The sequence below is a fragment of the Oncorhynchus nerka genome, linkage group LG10 (assembly GCF_034236695.1).
Source record: "Oncorhynchus nerka isolate Pitt River linkage group LG10, Oner_Uvic_2.0, whole genome shotgun sequence".
Taxonomy (NCBI): Eukaryota; Metazoa; Chordata; class Actinopteri; order Salmoniformes; family Salmonidae; genus Oncorhynchus; species Oncorhynchus nerka.
This window is the reverse complement of record NC_088405.1, coordinates 24,110,384-24,131,206: the sequence shown is the minus strand read 5'-3', so window position 1 is coordinate 24,131,206 and position 20,823 is coordinate 24,110,384. Positions and strand designations below refer to the sequence as shown.

The 20,823-nt window shown below is 41.6% G+C and overlaps 1 protein-coding gene across 1 annotated transcript in view; it reads left to right on the top strand.

The window, feature by feature from the left end:
• Positions 1–20,823, top strand: part of LOC115136513 (AT-rich interactive domain-containing protein 5B-like) — a 63,097-nt gene that overhangs the window by 26,550 nt on the left and 15,724 nt on the right. The window contains exons 5-8 of the mRNA XM_065023141.1: positions 14,505–14,635; positions 14,937–15,297; positions 17,687–17,739; positions 18,576–18,673. Of these exons, the coding sequence (XP_064879213.1) occupies positions 14,505–14,635; positions 14,937–15,297; positions 17,687–17,739; positions 18,576–18,673 (643 nt within the window). The remainder of the gene's footprint in view (positions 1–14,504; positions 14,636–14,936; positions 15,298–17,686; positions 17,740–18,575; positions 18,674–20,823) is intronic.

Below are 20,823 nucleotides of genomic sequence, written 5' to 3'. Positions count from 1 at the left end.
ATTTTTGCAATTCGATCCAGTCATTGGCAGCAGAGAACTGGAAGGAAAGGGGGCCAAAGGAGGTGTTGGCTTTGGGGATGACCAGTGAAATATACCTGCTGGATATACCACCATTGCGACCTGCATGCTACGGGTGGGTGTTGCTATGGTGACCAGTGAGCTGAGATAAGGCAGAGCTTTACCGAGCAAAGACTTATAGATGACCTGGAGCCAGTGGGTTTGGCGATAAATATGTAGCGAGGACCAGCCAACAAGAGCATACAGGTTGCAATGGTGGGTAGTATATGGGGCTTTGGTGACAAAATGGATGGCACTGTGATAGACTGCATCCAATTTGCTGAGTAGAGTTTTTGAGGCTATTTTGTAAATGACATCGTCAAAGTCAAGGATCGGCATGTTAGTCCGTTTTGCGAGGGTATGTTTGGCAGCATGAGTGAAGGAGGCTTTGTTGCGAAATAGGAAGCTGATTCTAGATTTAATTTTGGATTGGAGATGCTTAATATGAGTCTGGAAGGAGAGTTTACAGTCTAACCAGACACCTAGGTATTTGTAGTTGTCCACATATTCTAAGTCAGAACTTTCCAGAGTAGTGATGCTGGTTGGGCAGCGAACGGTTGGAGTTGGAGGCCACGGAAGGAGTGTTGTATGGCATTGAAGGTCATTTGGAGGTTAGTTAACACAGTGTCCAAAGAAGGGCCAGATGTATACAGAATGGTGTCATCTGCGTAGAGGTGGATCAGGGAATCACCCGCAGCAAGAGCGACATCATTGATATATACAGAGAAAAGAGTCTGCCCGAGAATAGAACCCTGTGGCACCCCCATAGAGAATGCCAGCGGTCCGGACAACAAGCCCTCTGATTTGACACACTGAACTCTGTCTGAGAACCAAGGCTGTTGAGTCTGCCGATAAGAACACAGTGATTGACAGAGTCGAAGCCTTGGCCAGGTCGATGAAGACGGCTGCACAGTACTGTTTTTTATCAATGAAGGTTTTGATATCTTTTTGTACCTTGAGCGTGGCTGAGGTGCACCCGTGACCAGCTCGGAAACCGGATTGCACAGCGGAGAAGGTATGGTGGGATTCGATATGGTCAGTGATCTGTTTATTAACTTGGCTTTCGAAGACTTTAGAAAGGCAGGGCAGGATGGATATGGGTCTATAACAGTTTGGGTCTAGAGTGTCACCCCCTTTGAAGAGGGGGATGACTGCGTTCACATTCCAGTCTTTAGGGATCTCGGACGATACGAAAGAGAGGTTGAACAGACTGGTAATAGGAGTTTCAACAATGGCGGCGGATAATTTTAGAAAGAGAGGGTCCAGATTGTCTAGCCCAGCTAATTTGCACGGGTCCAGGTTTTGCAGCTCTTTCAGAATATCTGCTATCTGGATTTGGGTGAAGGAGAAGCTGGGGAGGCTTGGGCAAGTAGCTGCGGGGGTGCGGAGCTGTTGGCCGGGGTTGGGGTAGCCAGGAGGAAAGCATAGCCAGACGTAGGGAAATGCTTATTGAAATTCTCGTTTATCATGGATTTATCGGTGGTGACCGTGTTATCTAGCCTCAGTGCAGTGGGCAGCTGGGAGGAGGTGCTCTTATTCTCCATGGACTTTACAGTGTCCCAAAACTTTTTGGAGTTAGAGCTACAGGATGAACATTTCTGTTTTAAAAAGCTAGCCTCTGCTTTCCTGACTGACTGCGTGTATTGGTTCCTGACTTCCCTGAAAAGTTGCATATCGCAGGGACTATTCGATGCTAATGCAGTCCGCTACAGGATGTTTTTGTGCTGGTCGAGGGCAGTCAGGTCTGGAGTCAACCAAGGGCTATATCTGTTCTTAGTTCCACATTTTTTGATAGGGGCATGCTTATTTAAGATGGTGAGGAAATTCCTTTTAAAGAACGACCAGGCATCCTCGACTTACGGGATGAGGTCAATATCCTTCCAGGATACCCGGGCCAGGTCGATTAGAAAGGCCTTCTCGCTGAAGTGTTTTAGGGAGCGTTTGACAGTGATGAGGGGTGGTCGTTTGACCGCGGACCCTTAGTGGATGTAGGCAATGAGGAAGTGTTCGCTGAGATCCTGATTGAAAACAGCAGAGGTGTATTTGGAGGGCAAGTTGGTCAGGATAATATCTATGAGGGTGCCAATGTTTACGGATTTAGGGTTGTACCTGGTGGGTTCCTTGATAATTTGTGTGAGATTGCGGGCATCTAGTTTAGATTGGAGGACAGCCGGGGTGTTAAGCATATCCCAGTTTCGGTCACCTAACAAAACGAACTCTGAAGATAGATGGGGGGCAATCAATTCACATATGGTGTCCAGGGCACAGCTGGGAGCTGAGGGGTGTCTATAACAGGCGGCAACAGTGAGATACTTATTTCTGGAGGGATTAATTTTTAAAATTAGAAGCTCAAACTGTTTGGGCATAGACCTGGATAGTATGACAGAACTTTGCAGGCTATCTCTGGAGTAGATTACAACTCCTCCCCCTTTGGCAGTTCTATCTTGATGGAAAATGTTGTAATTGGGTATGAAAATCTCAGAATTTTTGGTGGCCTTCCTAAGCCAGGATTCAGACACGGCAAGGACATCAGGGTTTGCGGAGTGTGCTAAAGCAGTGAGTAAAACAAACTTAGGGAGGAGGCTTCTGATGTTAACTTCTCTAGGGTAGGGGCAGCATTTGGAATTTTGGATGAAAAGCGTGCCCAAATGGCCTTCTAGTCAGGCCCAGAAGATAGGATACGCATATAGATTTGGATAGAAAACACTCTAAACTTTCCAAAACTGTCAGAATAATGTCTGTGAGTATAACAGAACTGTTTTGGCAGGCGAAAACCTGAGAAAAATCCATTCAGGAAGTAGGATGTTTTTTGTTGTTGTAGTTTCCTAGTCAGTGCCATTACAGTATCCATTGACTTAGGACTCAAATGTCAGTTCCTATGCCTTCCACGAGATGTCAACAGTCTTTAGAAATGGTTTCAGGCATGTATTCTGACAAATTAGGGAGTAAGAGCAGTCTGAATGAGTGGACCCTTCCGTGTCACAGAGCTTTTTCATGCGCGTGACCGAGAGTGTGCCTTTCTTGTTTACCTTTTATATTGACAACGTTATTGTCCGGCTGAAATATTATCAATTATTTAGGCTAAAAACAACCTGAGGATTGAATATAAACATCGTTTGGCATCTTTCTATGAACTACCTGTTGTGACTGCGTTTGAGCCTGTGGATTACTGAAGAAAACGCGAACAAAACTGAGGTTTTCGGATATAAAGAGAGATTTTATTGAACAAAAGGAACATTTATTTAATAAATTACTGTCTTCTGAGTGCAAACATATGAAGACATCAAAGGTAAGTGATTAATTGTATCTATATTTCTGACTTGTGTATCTCTTCAACTTGGCTGGTTACTGTTTGTAATGATTTGTATGCTGGGCTATGTTCTAAAATAATTGTAAGGTGTGCTTTTGCCGTAAAGCATTTTTGAATCTGATACTGTGGTTGGATTCACAAGAAGTTCATCTTTAAACCTATGTAAAATAGTTGTATCTTTTCTGAATTTTTATAATGAGTATTTCTGTATTTGAATTTGGCGCTCTGCAATCTCACTGGATGTTGGCCAGGTGGGACGCTAGCTTCCCACATACCCTAGAGAGGTTAACAAGCATGAAACCAAGGCTTTTTCGGTTACAGAAGTCAACAAATGAGAGTGCTTTGGGACACGCAGAGCCTGGGTTAACCTCCACATCACCCGAGGACAGAGGAGGAGTAGGATGAGGGTACGGCTAAAGGCTATCAAAACTGGTCGTCTAGTGCGTTGGGGACAGAGAATAAAAGGAGCAGAATTCTGGGCGTGGTAAAATAGATTCAGGGCATAATGTACAAACAGGTGTATGGTGGAGTGCGGGTACAGTGGAGATAAACCCAGGAACCGAGTGAAGATAAGAGAGGTTGCATCTCTGGACGGGCTAGTTATGCTGGGTGAGGTCACCACATGTGTGGGAGGTGGGACAAAGGATGTATCTGAGGCATGTTGAGAGGGACTAGGGGCTCCGCAGTAAACTAAAACAATGATAACTATCCTAAACAACAGTGTACAAGACATATTGACATTTGAGAGAGACATAAAGCGAGGCATAAAGCAATCACAGGTGTTGATTGGGAGAGCTAGCTAAGACAACACCTAATCAGCTAAGACAACAACAACAGGTAAAATAGTGATGAATGGGCAGAGAGGGTCGGTTAACTACACACAGGGCCTGAGTTTGAGGCTGGGGCCGACAGATAAACAAAAAATAAACAAAATGGAGTACCGTGATTAATGAACAGTCCAGCAGGTGATCATAGGGTCCAGTGAACAGCAATAGATGGAACAGGGAAGCAGTAGGGTAGTCCTATCCAAGCTAGCACGCGGGAGACACAGCATTTAAGGTTAGCAGGCCGGGGTAAGTAGAAGCGTCTGGTCTGATGTCCGGCAAAGCCCGGTTGAGGGCACAGGATGGGGTTACGTCGGCGGACCAGTTGTGGTGGTACGGCAGGGCGCCGTGTCGACAAAGGGTCCGGGCCAGATAGCGAAATAATTATTGGAGTTTGCTAGCCGGGAGATGCACCTGGCTCGCGGCTAACTGGTGCTAGCTTCGGGGCAGGGGCGTTAGCCACTATAACCACTCGGTAGCAGCTAGCTAGCAGCGATGATCCGATGCAAAGATCCAGAGCTTACAGCAAGGATCCGGTGGAGTAGTGGATTCTAGCCATGTTGTGGTAGATTCCGGGAGGCATCGGCTGAATAGCCGAATGATCACAGAGTAGGCCGGGAGGTGGGCCTGGCTCAGGGTTAGCTTTGGGGCTGGGTCACTCGGTGGCAGCTAGCTAGCTGTGATGATCAGGTGTAATGGTCCAGGGTTTACGGCAGGAATCCAGCGTTGTAGTGGAGAAAACTGTACGATACTGGCAGGCTGGCAAGTATTATCCAGGCTAAAACAAACGGCTGGTGTCTGTGCAGAAGGTAAAGGCCGCTAGCAGTGGCTAACAATGACTAAATAGCTAGTAGCTAATTAGCTGGTTAGCTTCTGATGGAGGTTCTGGCTATAAGGTCTAAGAAATAGCGTATCCGTGTCACATTGAGTAAGGCGGGTTACCGGAAGGTATATTTAATTTAGAAATGGAAAAGAGATTGAAAATAAAATGAAATATATACAAAAAAATACAAAAAGTAAACAAGAGGACAGTTTTCCAAGAAATGTATTAACTTTTATTTATTCAGGATAGCCCAATTGAGACCAGGGTTTCATTCCTAATGGTGCCCTGAGTACCAAATAAGGCTTCCATTTCCCCCATTCTGGAACTTTGAGGGTTTATGACAGGGTTTCCTAACTGGCGGTCTTTAATCGGTTTTATTTGTCTCCCCCCAAGTTTTCTGTGTAAAACAAAAATGTAAGGAAGGTTGGAAATTATTATATTTTAGTAAAATATTTGGTCTGTTTGGGATTATTGCCGTCAACTTGCAGTCTACAAATGATTTGCAATTATGTTTTCCGGCCCCCCAACCATCCGCTCAAGAAAAAAAATGACCCGCGGCGGAATCTAGTTGATGATCCTTGGTTTATGACATAGCTCCTCTAGTAATTTAATATGTCGTTATCAATAAAACATCACTATATGATGCATAGTGTTCAATTTGGCTGCTGGGAGGCAAGGAGACACCCAGCTCCACCAAAACCATTGGCAAGGGATTGTTAAATAAATGTTATAACTATATTTGGTTTTAATATCATCACCTCAGAACAACACAGTTCGGTTTATTCCACATTTAAAAGCTCGATCATCAGCGTTAAACAGAAAGTAACTGCATGCTTTTCATGATCAGTAAACATCAATGAAATCACGTCATTTCAGATACTTGAGGGTAGCGTATCCATTTGGCATGTAGCTAGCTAGACAGCAATATATGTTATTTAGCTTGCTTTATCAGAGATTATGCTTTTGGAAAGAGCCTGACATTGTCAAAGTTGTCAGTCAGACTTCTGTCATCACCACTATAAATGGCAAGCAAATCTAACAATATAGCCATATGGTTTATCCCCTGAAAGTTAGCTTGTTATCTAGCCATATTAACGTGATCTGTTATTAGCTAGCTAGCCAATGTGATGTGGTCCATCAATCAATGTATCGTCTGAGATTCCTAAAGATTGGAAAGCGGCCGCGATTATCCCCCTCTTCAAAGGGGGAGACACTCTAGACCCAAACTGTTACAGACCTATATCCATCCTGCCCTGCCTTTCTAAAGTCTTCGAAAGCCAAGTGAACAAACAGATCATCGACCACCTCAAATTCCGCCGTACCTTCTCCGCTATGCAATCTGGTTTATGAGCTGGTCACGGGTGCACCTCAGCCATGCTCAAGGTCCTAAACAATATCATAACTACCGTCAATAAAAAACAGTACTGTGCAGCCGTCTTCATCAACCTGGAAAAGGCTTTCGACTCTGTCAATCACTGTATTCTTATCGGCAGACTCAACAGCCTTGGTTTCTCTAATGACTGCCTCTCCTGGTTCACTAGCTACTTCTTAGATAGAGTTCAGTGAGTCAAATCGGAGGGTCTGTTGTCCGAACCTCTGGCAGTCTCTATGGGGATGCCACAGGGTTCAATTCTCGGGCCAACTCTTTTTCTCTGTATATATCAATGATGTCGCTCTTGCTGCTGGTGATTCTTTGATCCACCTCTACGCAGACGACACCATTCTGTATACATCTGGCCCTTCTTTGGACACTGTGTTAACAAACCTCCAAACAAGCTTCAATGCCATACAACACTCCTTCCGTGGCCTTCAACTGCTCTTAAATGCTAGTAAAATTAATTGCATGCTCTTCAACCGATCGCTGCCCGCACCCACCCGCCTGCCTAGCATCACTACTCTGGACAACGGTTCTGACTTAGAATATGGGGACAACTATACATACCTAGGTGTCTGGCTAGACTGTATACTCTCCTTCCAGACTCACGCTAAGCATCTCCAATCTGAAGTTAAATCTAGAATCGGCTTCCTATTTCGCAACAAAGCCACCTTCACTCATACTGCCAAACATACCCTCGTAAAATGGACTATCCTGCCGATCCTTGACTTCGGCGATGTCATTTACAAAATAGCCTCAAACACTCTGCACAGCAAATTGGATGCAGTCTATCACAGTACCATCCATTTTGTCACCAAAGCCCCATATACTACCCACCATTGCGACCTGTATGCTCTCATTGGCTGGTCCTCGCTACATATTTATCGCCAAACCCACTGGCTCCAGGTCATCTATAAGTCTTTGCTAGGTAAAGCTCTGCCTTATCTCAGCTCACTGGTCACCATAGCAATACCCACCCGTAGCATGTGCTCCAGCAGGTATATTTCACTGGTCATCCCCAAAGCCAACACCTCCTTTGGCCGCCTTTCCTTCCACTTCTCTGTTGCCAATGACTGGAACGAATTGCACCAATCACTGACGTTGAAGACTTATATCTCCCTCACTAACTTCAAACATTGGCTGTCAGAGCAGCTAACTGATCGCTGCAGCTGTACACAGCCCATCTGTAAATAGCCCATCCAACCAACTACCTACCTCATCCCCATATTTGTTTTAGTTTTTTTCTGCTCTTTTGCACACCAGTATTTATACTTGCACATCCTCATCTGCACATCTATCACTCCAGTGTTAATTTGCTAAATTGTAATTACTCTTCTTTATTTATTGCCTTACTTCATTTGCACACACTGTATACAGATTTTCAATTATGTTATTGATTGTAACTTTGTTTATCCCATGTGTAACTCTGTGTTGTTGTTTTTGTCGTACTGCTTTGCTTTATCTTGGCCAGGTCGCAGTTGTAAATGAGAACTTGTTCTCAACTGGCCTACCTGGTTAAATAAAGGTGAAAAAAGTAGCCTATCATGTCTGTCAGCAGCAATTAACCTAAACCACTCATACTTTAATAGTTCACTTTTATTTTCTATCACTCAAATATCCAATTAATGGTGGCCAATATTTAGAGATATCGTGAATCAACCCTCAAATATCTGAAATTACATGAACAATTGATGTTTAATGATCATGTTGACTTTGGTGCATGCAGTTACTTGCTGTTTAACTCTGATGATAGAGCTTAATGTACGCAAATGTTTTGCATGGAATAATCAGAAATGTGTAGTTCTGACTGCTCTTCAAGATCGAGGTGATGATATTACAACCAAATAGTTACTATTACAACCAAATAGTTACCATTACAACCAAATAGTTACCATTTATTTGCCAATCCCTTGAGAACGGCACCTAGTTGTCAATGGATTTAGCATAGCTGGGGGTTGTCCCCCCAGCAGGCAAATCGAACACTCTACACCTTATTGTGACATTTTATTGAACCTATAGGATCTCAATGGCCAGAGCATAGAGATAGCATTGCATTGTGGGTTGTGTAGTCAACTTGAGCTGCAACATATTTCCACAAAGATTTTCACATTGCTACCAACCGTACAATGCCAAAATTAAACATTTGTTCACAAAAAATATTGTTCTCACATATTAGTGTTATTTAACACTGTTCATAATAGGAATTACTGATTTTGGGTGGATTTTTCCTTTAAGGACAATGTAGTTAAATGCTGGCAGTTAAATGCGTTCACCTGTGAGGTAGGGAAGAAAGAGGCTGAACTGAAAAGGTACTATTTCATTTCCTGTAAACATACATGCTGCGATGTGGGCCTGTTGCCATGGGGACTGGGGTCCAGGCAACCTGCTGTTTTGACTGGATTTTGATGATGATTGATAATTACTACCTGGCATTTGGTCCCCATCTTCATAAACATATGGCTAGATTTGCCCTCCACGTTATATCTGGCAAATTGTTCCCTTTGATAATAGGTTTTTAATGTTCCACAGTTGACGTTTGTTGGGCATAGTAATAATTTTCTCATGTAATTATATTTGCGGTTTATACAAGTCCCAGAAATAGAATCGATTTCATATTGAATTTATGTGATCTATCCAGGATGGTGGCAGAATTTAATTTACAAATTCTTGTGACAAACAAAAGGATAGAGGGTGTTGTCAGTTGTCGCATATTGAAATTTGAGCATTTGAAAATGGCTATTTGTTGCATTGACTTTTATTGTTATTCAAATAGGGATTTGTTGTATTTTTAATTTCCATGATAAGAGCATTATGATACTCGTTGGCTTACATAAAGAGGCAATTGGAAGCCATGTCAGTATACAGTATTAAGCTCTGAAGGGATAACAAGCTGTCACGTTGTTTAACTACCTAAATGACCCACTGTGCACTTACTAACATACTTCTGTACTTGTCACACTATATTTCACATCTCTGAGCTCCTGCAGTATAAGTAAACCACAGAGATGAAAGGAAATCCAAAGGCAAAGCTTTATATGAGTTACAAAGACTATAGGAATGCAAAAAAGCCCGGGTTCTGTTAGAGAGATAATGATCACTCATCCTCCCCTGTCAGTCAGCGTACTGAAGGAATCGTCTTTGAGGAAAATGGAAAGGACCACAAAATACACAATTTGTTGGAAATTAGGAGGTTGGCTGGGGAATAACATGTTAAACATAATGCCAGAGGATGAGAGAAGATCAAATAAAGATCAAATACATTTTTATAAAATCACAGTGCTGCCCCCATCTCCCTTACTCCTCGCCTCTCTGTGTTACCCTCACTGTGTGACATTTCTAAATGAGGATCAAAGGCGACCTGCATACACTGAGTGTACAAAACATTAAGAACATCTTCCTAATACTAATAATACCCCCAATTTGTCGGGGCATGGACTCTACAAGGTTCTGGCCCATGTTGACCACAATGCTTCCACAGTTGTGTCAAGTTGGCTGGATGTCCATTGGGTGGTGGACCATTCTTGATACACACAGGAAACTGTTTAGTCTGAAAACCGCAGCCGAGTTGTAGTTCTTGACACAGTCAAACCTATGTGCCTGGCACCTACTACCATACCTCATTCAAATGTACTTACATATTTTGTCTTGCCCATTCACCCTCTGAAAGGCACACATAAAATTGTCTCAAGGCTTCAAAATCCTTCTTTAACATGTCTCCTCCTGTTCATCTACACTGATTGAAATGGATTTAACAGGTGACATCAATAAGGGATCATAGCTTTCACCTAGATTCACCTGGTCAATCGTTGTCATGGAAAGAGCAGGTGTCCTTAATGCTTTGTACACTCACTGTATATGGAAGAGAGATATATACTTGTGTAAACATTAGGTTAAGACCTTAAGGCTGGGTGGGTCCCACCTTAGGCTGTTGTTCACTGGGGGATTTAGCTCATTTCTAGAAGTCTGTTTAATCCTAGAGTACCTGTAATACTGTGTCCTGACCTGTGTCAGGAGTAGTGAGCTGCCCTCTGTTAGAGCCCCCTTTCAAACACATCAGACTCAGTGACTGTGAAAATGTCACATCAATGGAGCTACCCAGCAGGAAAAACATACACAATCATAAAGTTTGCTTCCAGTAGGGATTTTATGTGCTGTTATTTAAAAAAAGAAAGGTTGTTTGCTGTAGAGTTGTACATATGCTTGAATAATGGGTGAATCAGGAATAATGGGTGTTCACTAAAAGTGGAAATAATGGAAATGAAAAAGGAAAAATATGTATGCAAATCCTGTCTCTTTCAACCAGCTCTCGCTTCCTCCATCCTAATCTCTTTCTGTCTCTCTCTCTCTCTGTTTAGTGAACAGGTAGAACAGTAATCACTAACGAGTGATTGCATGCTTGGCATTATGTGTTGTGTTTCAACGTCCCCAGTGTTCACTGAGAATAAGCAAACCACATTCTTCATTAAATTTAGAATAGCTCTCAGCAACTAAATGATGTATTCTGCTGTGGTTGCATTTATATTCTACATGGCCTCTTCACTAACAAATACTTTTTTCTGGGAACCTTACAAATATTCGAGTGTACACGACTATCATGCAACATCTACGAATAGGGTGAAATACATTTTTAAAAACCTTAAATTCCTATAAGATTATAATAAATAAACCCTGTATACTGTTTATTTTGAAAACTGTGTCATCTGTAACAATTTCTATTCTTTTGTAAATAGAACGTATCTTTTCAATTTTGATGCATCTAATGTTCTGACCATTTTCTCTAAATGACTAGGCATGGAAATAAGCCTGAGGCTACACGAGGGGCGTAGATCACCTGTCAAATGCCAGAGTGAGAATTATTAGCATGTCAGACAAGTCAGACGCTGACTGGTGTTCATAACTTAATAACACAGATCAAATGTGTTAGCTCACCACATACTAATGTCCTCTCTGAAAAATAAATTGACTTTATGTGGACATTAGCCTTGTTTTGTTGTTCAAATAATACCCTGCACTTTAAACAACACTGGTGCTCAGAGGGGATTTTCAACCTGAAGGAAAAACATGAAGTTGTTCTGCAACTAACAGGCTTTCTTACTGTGTCTCCATTCTCTGTGTATGATCTTTGGCCTCATTTGGGCCACAGGGTTGTAGTGAAACGATCTCTCCCTTTTGTTGGGAAGATGTCAGACTTTAAAAAGCATATTTGTACGTCAATGAAATATAGGCCCTCCCCTGATTTAGTTTCATAGTCATGTGGGAATAAAAAAAGAGAAGTTGCTATTTTGGACCAAGAAAGTCAAAGTGGCACTTGCGTCAGCATTGCTTCAGTAAAGAGGGCAACTCATTTGTATGTGGTTGTGGATTTATTTCACTGAGTACAGCAGCATTTCACAAGATGTTGTTGCAGCAGCACTATTTTAGCGAGGAAGCATTTTAGTGTTATATTGCACCATCGCTCTACCATTGCCAGCTCAGATTTAAATAGTGTAGTTCAAAACAGGAGCGTACAGTATGTGTATGAAGTCTGTAATTTCAAGCTATCAAGACATAATCATGGTAGTATTTAGATGGAATGTTATTCAACACTTTTCTACAGTGTTATTTTTATTCATTGCTGCATAATCTCAGGAAATCTGTCAGATGAATGTCCACTGTTGATGAGTCCTTCACATCCTGTGGCAGCGCTGTCTATGTGGAACTTCAGAAACCATTCGGAGGTGTCTAAGGGCTTTTGCAAACGTGCCGTCCACAGAATGATAATGAAGTTCTAGCCCTTAATTGAATTGGAGAAATTAGACAAGGTACTGTCAGACGTTAAGAGGAGCGTTGGACTGCATCAAAAGATCAAGTTGTCAGCTTGCATCGCTGTTGAATTCCTTGTGACTTTCATGCCTCGGGGGTGCTGTTCATTGACAGAAATGATGGATTTGCCCCAAGGGGTTATTTTATGTCTGCCAATGCCAAGAGAGCAAGCTATTATCCAAGGTAACTTATGTATTCGACCTGCACTCTAAATCTCTGCCACTTTTTACAGCTGGCCATTTAAACAGCTGTGTATTCCTCAAGGGGTTTAAACCAGCAACCTTCATATTCAACCTTAAGTCAGGTCAGTGACCCAAAAAAGGCCAGAGCAGACCTAATGCATGTGTGTTATTGTGAGGAGGGTTCCTTATTTAACTGCCATCAAGGAACATGATCAGTGGCATCCAGGCCCAGAATAATAAAAGGATTCCACACATTTCTCCACTTGACCTTGAGGCTCATTTGAAGTCGATATCCTGAAAGTCTGAGGGGAGCTTTTTGATGTTTTCTTTTTTTTAACTAGCACAGATGTCCGCAGATCCATGTCAAACCCATGGCTTCAGCTCAAAGACAAATATCTGATGTAGTCAGAGGAGTTAACACACACGATTAGTTCTGCCCCAGAAAAATATTTTGCCCTATAACCAAATTACACGATATAAATTGTGAGTGAATTGCATTATCAGTTTCTAAATCAAGTGTCAACCCCTTCAATCTTGGACACACTGCTGTGTAAATCAAACACACTTCTAAAAGCACTATCTGGAAATCTGTGAATCTCAACCATAGTCATCATAATGGGCATGTAACCTTTGACTCCCAGTCTTCACATCTGCAGCATTTGACCTGTGAAATGTGCACCGCACATAAAGTGTTTTACGCGATACGCTCTGAGTTACATGCTCAATGTCATGAGTTTACGGATTGGGTTTCTAAAAAAGGCCCACATCAAGAGGATTATTTAGTCACATCCCACTGTGCAAAAACTGGTTGATTCAATATTGTTTCCACGTCATTTCAACCCCCCAAATGTATGTGATGACATTGAATCAACGTGCAAAAAGTAGTCAGTGTAAAGGCATTTCCTATTTTTTTTCATCCAACTTTTAACCCAAATCTAATGACATGGTGATATTCTTTGTTGATTTCACATTGAATTTACAATAGTTGACAACTCAACCAAATGTAAATCAAAACTGGAGGTTAAACTGATGTCTGTGCCCAGTGGGTTATTCCTACATAGGCCTATTCTAGATATGAAATCTCTTGTTTAAACTGATGATACATGGTGAAAAACAAATCTAAGTGAGGTAGAGCTCAGGTCAGCTCGTTTGTATTACCATTCATGAGTCATCCATTATGCAGACTATTGGATTTCATGTTATTATAAGACTTCGACTTTATAGAGAGAGAAAGAAAGAGAGAGAAAAATACAGTACAGCAAAGCCAAGTAGCCTGAAAACTTGCAGTTACCAAGCTGATTACAGATCTTGGTGTAATTTTCCTTGCCTTTTTCCCTGGCTGTTTTGGAAAGAGCGTGAAGTAAAAGGTCATTGAGTCACAATAGCTTTCACCTCCTGTGATTACTTCCTCCTCAATTTCATTGGGCTTTGTTTTGCTTAATTTTTTTTCCTTCAAACCTTGATGAGAATTTGATCTGGCAAAAAATTATTCCCCTTGGCTGCCTCTAACCTTGGACATGATTTAATTGTAATTGCACACGAAATGCCTCTTTGAACTACTTGACTGAACCTGGCTCGAATCGAGTGCCTCCTCTCTCCTTTGAGTTTATCATTGTTTTTGTTACCAGGGAAGGCAGTCTGCCAAGGTGTTACAATACAGTTGTTGCTCAATGTAAAATGTGGGCGTTCAAATACTTTGGAGGTTTTAAATACTTTATGGTGTAATTAATGTGTACTGTGGAATTATCTGTCTTACAAAGAAGTCCAATCAAACATGTTTATGTGTCGTTAGCAATGTTGAAGGTCTCAAATCAGCAAGTTACAAGGAAACTAATAATGGGAATAATGATTAGATCAGTGCATGTGTTGTGCAACAACATGACCTAGTGTTCTCATAGATTTAACTTTACAGGATGGGAATTGTTATTCAGTTGTTTATATAGTTTTAACGCTACACTCCTGTGACATAGAAAATAAATGTTTATTTACGAAGTGCTTATTACACAAATGATTCAGAAGAATCAGCTTGCTTGTCTTCCTTCCCTAGGCTCTGTGTGTGGTTGCCTTCCTTTCACCAAAAACATTGCCTCTAGGATACTAACCAGCATGTGTTTTGTCCCCATCTTCTCAGCCCCTAACCTGAAGGGTCGACCACGGAAGAAGAAGCTGTCAGTGTCCCAGCGAAGGGACTCCCAGGGCCACAGTCAGGGGCCTCAAGGGCCCCAAGAACCCAGCACCCTAGAGAACAAGTCTCCCACCAAGGTATACCACTCACCTAACATTTGATTCAATTGCGGCCATGCATAAAGATGGCGGCCACCATGTACTTACCACAAATATCTGAATTCCTCCATCTTTATGCACCTTCGCCATTCACTTCAGTTTACTTCATATTGATTGAATTCAATTTTTAAAGGTCGTGATTTGTATGAATGACATAATTTTATTTCAGCGGGTGATATAATTATTTTGACAGAATCATTAAATAGTGTGTCCCCCCCTACACACACACACTTCACGTTGTGTGTAAGCCCTTCAACTTCCACTATTTTATTTCCTACAGGTAAAACCTAACTGCAAGATAACAGTTCCTACCAGCAGGGGCACAACGACCAAACCCAGGATCTGTAAAAAGGCATCTGTGGAGGAGAAGGTGGAGAGGGAGGAGAAGATGGAGAGGGAGGAGAAGGTAGAGAGGGAGGAGAAGGTGGAGAGGGAGGAGAAGGTGGAGAAGGTGGAGAAGGTGGAGAGGGAGGAGAAGGTGGAGAGGGAGGAGAAGGTGGAGGAGGAGAAAGAAGAACCAGAAGAGAACCAATCAGAAGAGAGTGGTGCAGATGAGCAGGCCTTCCTAGTAGCCCTTTACAAGTACATGAAAGAGAGGGACACACCTATTGAGAGGATCCCCTTCCTGGGATTTAAGCAGAGTGAGTGAAATATATTTATTTTATGTTCATATGAGCTTTGAATATAGGATATATGATCTTCACACACCTGTCAAAAGCATTATATGTGCATTCATAAGGGTTCTTCACACGGTCAGAACATGCAAGACATCTCGCTCAGATGTTTCAACAATGAGGTTTCACATGCTAGGGAAGATGATATCTTATATATAGAACCATACAAGAATGGTCATTCAATATTATTTTCTTGGCACAGCCATGCGTCATTGTGGTGCATTCACTCTATACGAAAAGACGCGATTTGTATTGTACTTTACTCTCTCTATACAAGTTTTACATAAATGTAAGTTCCGGTTCACAAATAACCCCATGTATATATTTAGAAAGAGATGTCATCTTCACACCAAAGATGCAGTTCTTAAGTAGGTCATTGTGGTTGAGATGATATGAGAGTGGCTCAGTATGTATGCATACGGTAGTTACTGAGTCTGCAGCATAGCATCATTTGTATCGAGGCATAATGCCAACTGTTTTACATACAGTACATGTTCTGAATTACAAACCAAGCAACATCATAATGCTTTTCTCATTAAAGCCCCCAATAATGCAGTTTAAACTCGTCCTTGGCAACATGACTGTTTCAAAAAAACATAACTAATTCAAAATATGCTCAGACGCAATCAGCTTTCATTATTCCTTTCAGCCACTGCAATAGCCTCATTTATCAAAGCAAAACTTTCCTATTATGGAAATTGTGTTTCTGGTATTTTCTTTCATGAGTGGTTTATAATTAAGATAAGGACTGTTTAAAAGCACTGGAATGTTGAACGGAATACACATGTATTCCTGTCCTCTTTTGATGTGCCTCCTACACGTTTTGTGTGATTGTTAACAGAAGCCATTCAATTACATCTTCCTTTCTAAGCCACTGGCTCTGAAATGCACACAGAGCAACCAATTCCACTTCGTCTAATGCACAATGTAGGGCAGACAGCGCAGCGTAGATAGAGGCAAAATACTGTAAATGAATCTTTCAATCTATCCCCTTTTATTTGAACGGCATATTCTACACAGTGCAAGGCTATAGCTCTGGCTCAAAGTTTCTTATCTGTTCCACCAGAAAGGAGGCTTATTTTCTTTTATTTAGCTTTTGCAGTTTGCCTGGATGCTGCACAGGACGTAAGATAAATGGACTTCAGAAGAAGAAAAGGTCACATGACAAAAAGAGGTTTCATTATCTTCCATTCAGTTGGGTAAACAGCTATTCCCAGCGTTGGTACCACATTCTGAATGTGCGATGGAAGTGAGTGTGAGGAAAAAATGGGACAGGGAGGGGGCTGGGAGTGTGTGTCAAGGTTGGTACAGTTTGACATCACATTGCACACTTTGAATGGCCTTGGTCACAAATTGGAGAGTGGGGAGTTAGGGAATTGGTATGCGTGTTGTTGGGTGGGGCGGCGGGGGAGGTGATGCGCATTATTTCAGGCTGCCTTTAGAGAGGTTCTTTATGCCTTGTTTCTAATTTGCCTGTTTGAATGTCTGTTTTAGTGTACATTGTGTTTTGTCATCCTTATCGTTGTGATAATGCCCCGTTGAATAGAGTGAATTAGAGAAAAAACAGGGAGCAAGTCATCTAAGAAAGAACTATTCTCCCATTTTCTTTCCTTTTTCTGTCCTTCCTAATTCTGCTCGCTGTTGTGGTAATTACAGCCGAGGCATAACAGCCCCATTAATAAGCCATATCTGCTATCCAGTTGCAAAACACAATGCTACTCTCTGCAGTTCAAATAGAACCCACCAGCTTCCTTTGTAATTCTCCCTGTGTATTGACAACAGACACGGAAGAGCAGGGAGGAAAAATCAATGCTGTCAAATGCGGAGATAGGAAAATGCCATTTTGACAAATGCAAGCCTTTGTGTACGCAGAGATTGAATTTTGATGGATTTCTCCCTAGGTGAACCTTCCTTATTTATAGGTCTTCATATAAAAATGTTAAACAATGATGTTACAGAAACCAGACACCAATGTCATTGTTTGGAAAATCTTACAATAACCTGGGTTAATTGTTTGCAGGGAAATATACTGTCTTTGTATTTTGATTATAATCACTATTTTGTACAATACCTATAATCAGTTTGATGTTGTCTGTTATTGGATCTTTGCATGTAAAATTCTATGCAAAATTGCATTTGCATTTGTGCCAACATTGTTAATGAGTGCTAAAATGTTAAGTATTACCAGATGCTCATAATGGTCTTTATTCAAATCCCCTTCAGCTGAATTGTTACATGAGCTAGCTAGGGGTCAGGCTGTATCTACCTGTAGTTTATGTAGCTATGTGACAGTATCTTTGTATGTGATGATCTAGCTGAATACCATTGATCTCCCTGTTTGTTGTCCCTCTAACAGTAAACCTTTGGACTATGTTTCAAGCTGCTCAGAAACTCGGAGGATATGAGTTGGTAAGTGTTTACATATGTCCTGCTCCATACTTAACTTTTATTTTCTTTAGGCTGCCTCAGTCGTGTTTTTCTCCAAAAATCTTGGTCAGGCCCACATTTTGCAAAAATGATGCCGGTGTTTTAAACCCCCTCTAAGTGGAAAACACATGTTACTCTCCCATGTCAAGGAAATTGGTGAAGTCTGTCATTTTTTCCCATGTTCAGGCTCTAAAATAAAGTGCACTATTATACACAGCGAGACAGCAGAGCAGGGACATTTCACTTGGCAGCCTACCCCACATTTGTTCGGTACTAATGTGGGAAGTGTTTCCAACATTTTTAAGTCTTTTGATGTGAAAAGTAAACGCATTGCGAATGCCGGTTAGTTCATTTGCCACATATAGTCATACAGAGAGACGAGCCGCAAACTATAAACAGGAAACTAGTCATGTAATCGGGATGTTTTTCCTTTTAAAGCCTTTTTATCTGCGGATGATTATCAGTCTTTCATGCCTGCTGCTGTCTTTGTGAGCAGGAAGTTGTGTGGTTGGTTTGAGTATATATTTAATGGTGTAACTCGTCACTCTGGCATCTTAATGCATATATTCCACTGTACTGTACTTTTCCCTCTTACCCTTGCTGTGGTACAGACGGTTGTTGCCAGCTACAGCTGGTAGCATGTTATGGAGATGGTTTTGCATTACAGAGTAGTGTTATAGTCTCTGTAGCAAACTGAATAACTTTGTTAGTGTTATCCACTCACGTCGGGGAAATGACTAGCATCTATAACGATGTTGTTACAGCATTTTATTATGTTATATGATACAGCGTTATAAAAATCTGTTTCTCTCTCTCAGATCACAGTTCGCCGACAGTGGAAAAATGTATATGATGAGCTGGGTGGTAACCCAGGAAGCACAAGTGCCGCCACATGCACACGAAGACACTACGAGAGGTGAGTTATTAACAAAGCACTGTCCCATTTTCCTAATGCAGTGGAGGAAGAGGAATGCTACTCTCAGCCTCAGTATCAGGTGCATGTCAACTTTGCTTAGGGAAGTAAGGCTTCCTTCCTATCTCGACATGATGTCCTAAGCCGTGCCCACAGACACTCTCTCACCCTGCTGCTCCATGCATACTAACACAGAGCACAACTATATTCACCAAACCAGTCACACATCTCTCTCTAACCAGCCTTTATTATTGAGAGGGTCCCTGAACCAAAGCAAACAGCAAACAGATATGATCCTGGGGGAGACTGGAGGATATTATGCATGCACACACACATTCTCAAGGTTAAACAAACGCTGTGTGCTTAATACAAGATAACCTCTCTTTCATAAAGCTTTCCTCTTACGGCTAGTCATCTCTGAACCCCCCCCCAGGCTGATATTTTCATGCCTCCGCAATGCTACGGAACAGATTTACCTGTCAAAAGAGGGGCATGCAGAGCAATATCATGCATGCATATGGGTGAGTATGTGTATAGACCTAGGCAAATGACAAACAAAGTCAGGCTGAATTGCTCAGTCAATGTTTGTAGGTTTATCTATGCTCTATGTACGAGTGCATACAAAATTTAATACAGTATTTGAATGATATCAAATAGCACTGCAGCTTTAAACCTCCTGCGCAGCCAGAAGGGACTGTATTTGCTCTGCCATTAAAAGCCGTTTCACAGCCCTGCATGGTTAGGAGGACTGGTATAGACAGTGTCAGCACAGCACACAGCACAGCACACAGCACAGCACACAGCACAGGGGGCTGGAGGGGACCAGTGAGGTGTTACTGCTGGCCTTTCTCAATAGAGCCACAGAAAGCTGGGAAATTGTGCTGAATCAATACAAACCAATAATATCTCCACTGCAGTGAATATCACCCTGTCAGAAAGAGAGCGGGAAATCTCAGCTGAACTCAGACAGACCATGGGATGAGAATTTTAGCTGAGGCTCACTATTCCAGTAGCTAGGAGGGCAATTAACTTCATTGTATTAGCTCAGCAAACAAAGCTATTCTCTCTCCCTTGGAAGTGTATGATAAATGACCCCATTTGTGGGTTTGGTGAAGTATATGTTTGGTCCCTGGTGGCATCTTTTATTTCTCTTAATGATTACTCAGCGTTGAAAACACAATGAGCGATTTAAACTAGAGCATGCAGCATTTCTCCCAACGTCTTTTGATTTGGTATTGGAACATTTTGGTTGTAATTGCACTAGATTAACTGAACGCGCTCATCTTGGTCTTTTGTTTGGGACTTTGAATGTCCCCAAGCCCTGACTCTAATTTGAAATGATCCACATTATCCATTTTCCTCTTCAATGGAAGTCATCTGAAACGGTTGCCTTGGAGACATTATTTTGAATGATAAAGATGGAAATAATGATTGTGTTTATGGTGTTGAGCAGCGGGCAGGAGAGAACATAAAACGAACAGAACACAAGATAACCGGAGGTACTTGTCATTTGGAAAGTTGCTCATTGCAGCCATTCTACTGTTCATTAGCTTAAAGGGAAAAATCAATATTTAACATCCAACCCAAGGTCTAAAGCTCCAGCTGGGAAAGCTTTAATGATATTTATTTAAACCGTTTCCGAAGATTAGCTGTCAGAGCTCAGCTCCCTGAATTAAAAATGAGGTCATGAAAAGATGGCATCAATAACCTTGAAATAGACTGCTGCATTCTCTCCCTGCATGTCACTTCATGCTAATTCTTTGATTATACAGGTCAATGCCTTTTAGCTGCCGTTAGTTATTTAAGCTCTCACTTTCTATGTGAGCTGCTGCTGCTGCTACAGAAACAGTACATTTATACCGTACATGTTGTTACTCTAATAGCTCCTGTGTTAATGCAGAATTAATGCCTGCCGTGCATAGGCATTTTTATGTAATTGCAGGGGGGAAATATCCATGGCAACAGTGGAGGCAATTGAGAATAATTTTCTCAGAGGTTATACTGAGTATAACAAAGAACAAGGAATTACACTCATTCTTTTTTAATATAGCAGCTAATTTCAGTTATTAACTGATGAATACCAGATGTGCACACTAGATTGTAAATATTTATTTGGTTGGATGCAGGGTTTGTTTCTTTTGGATACATTGCAG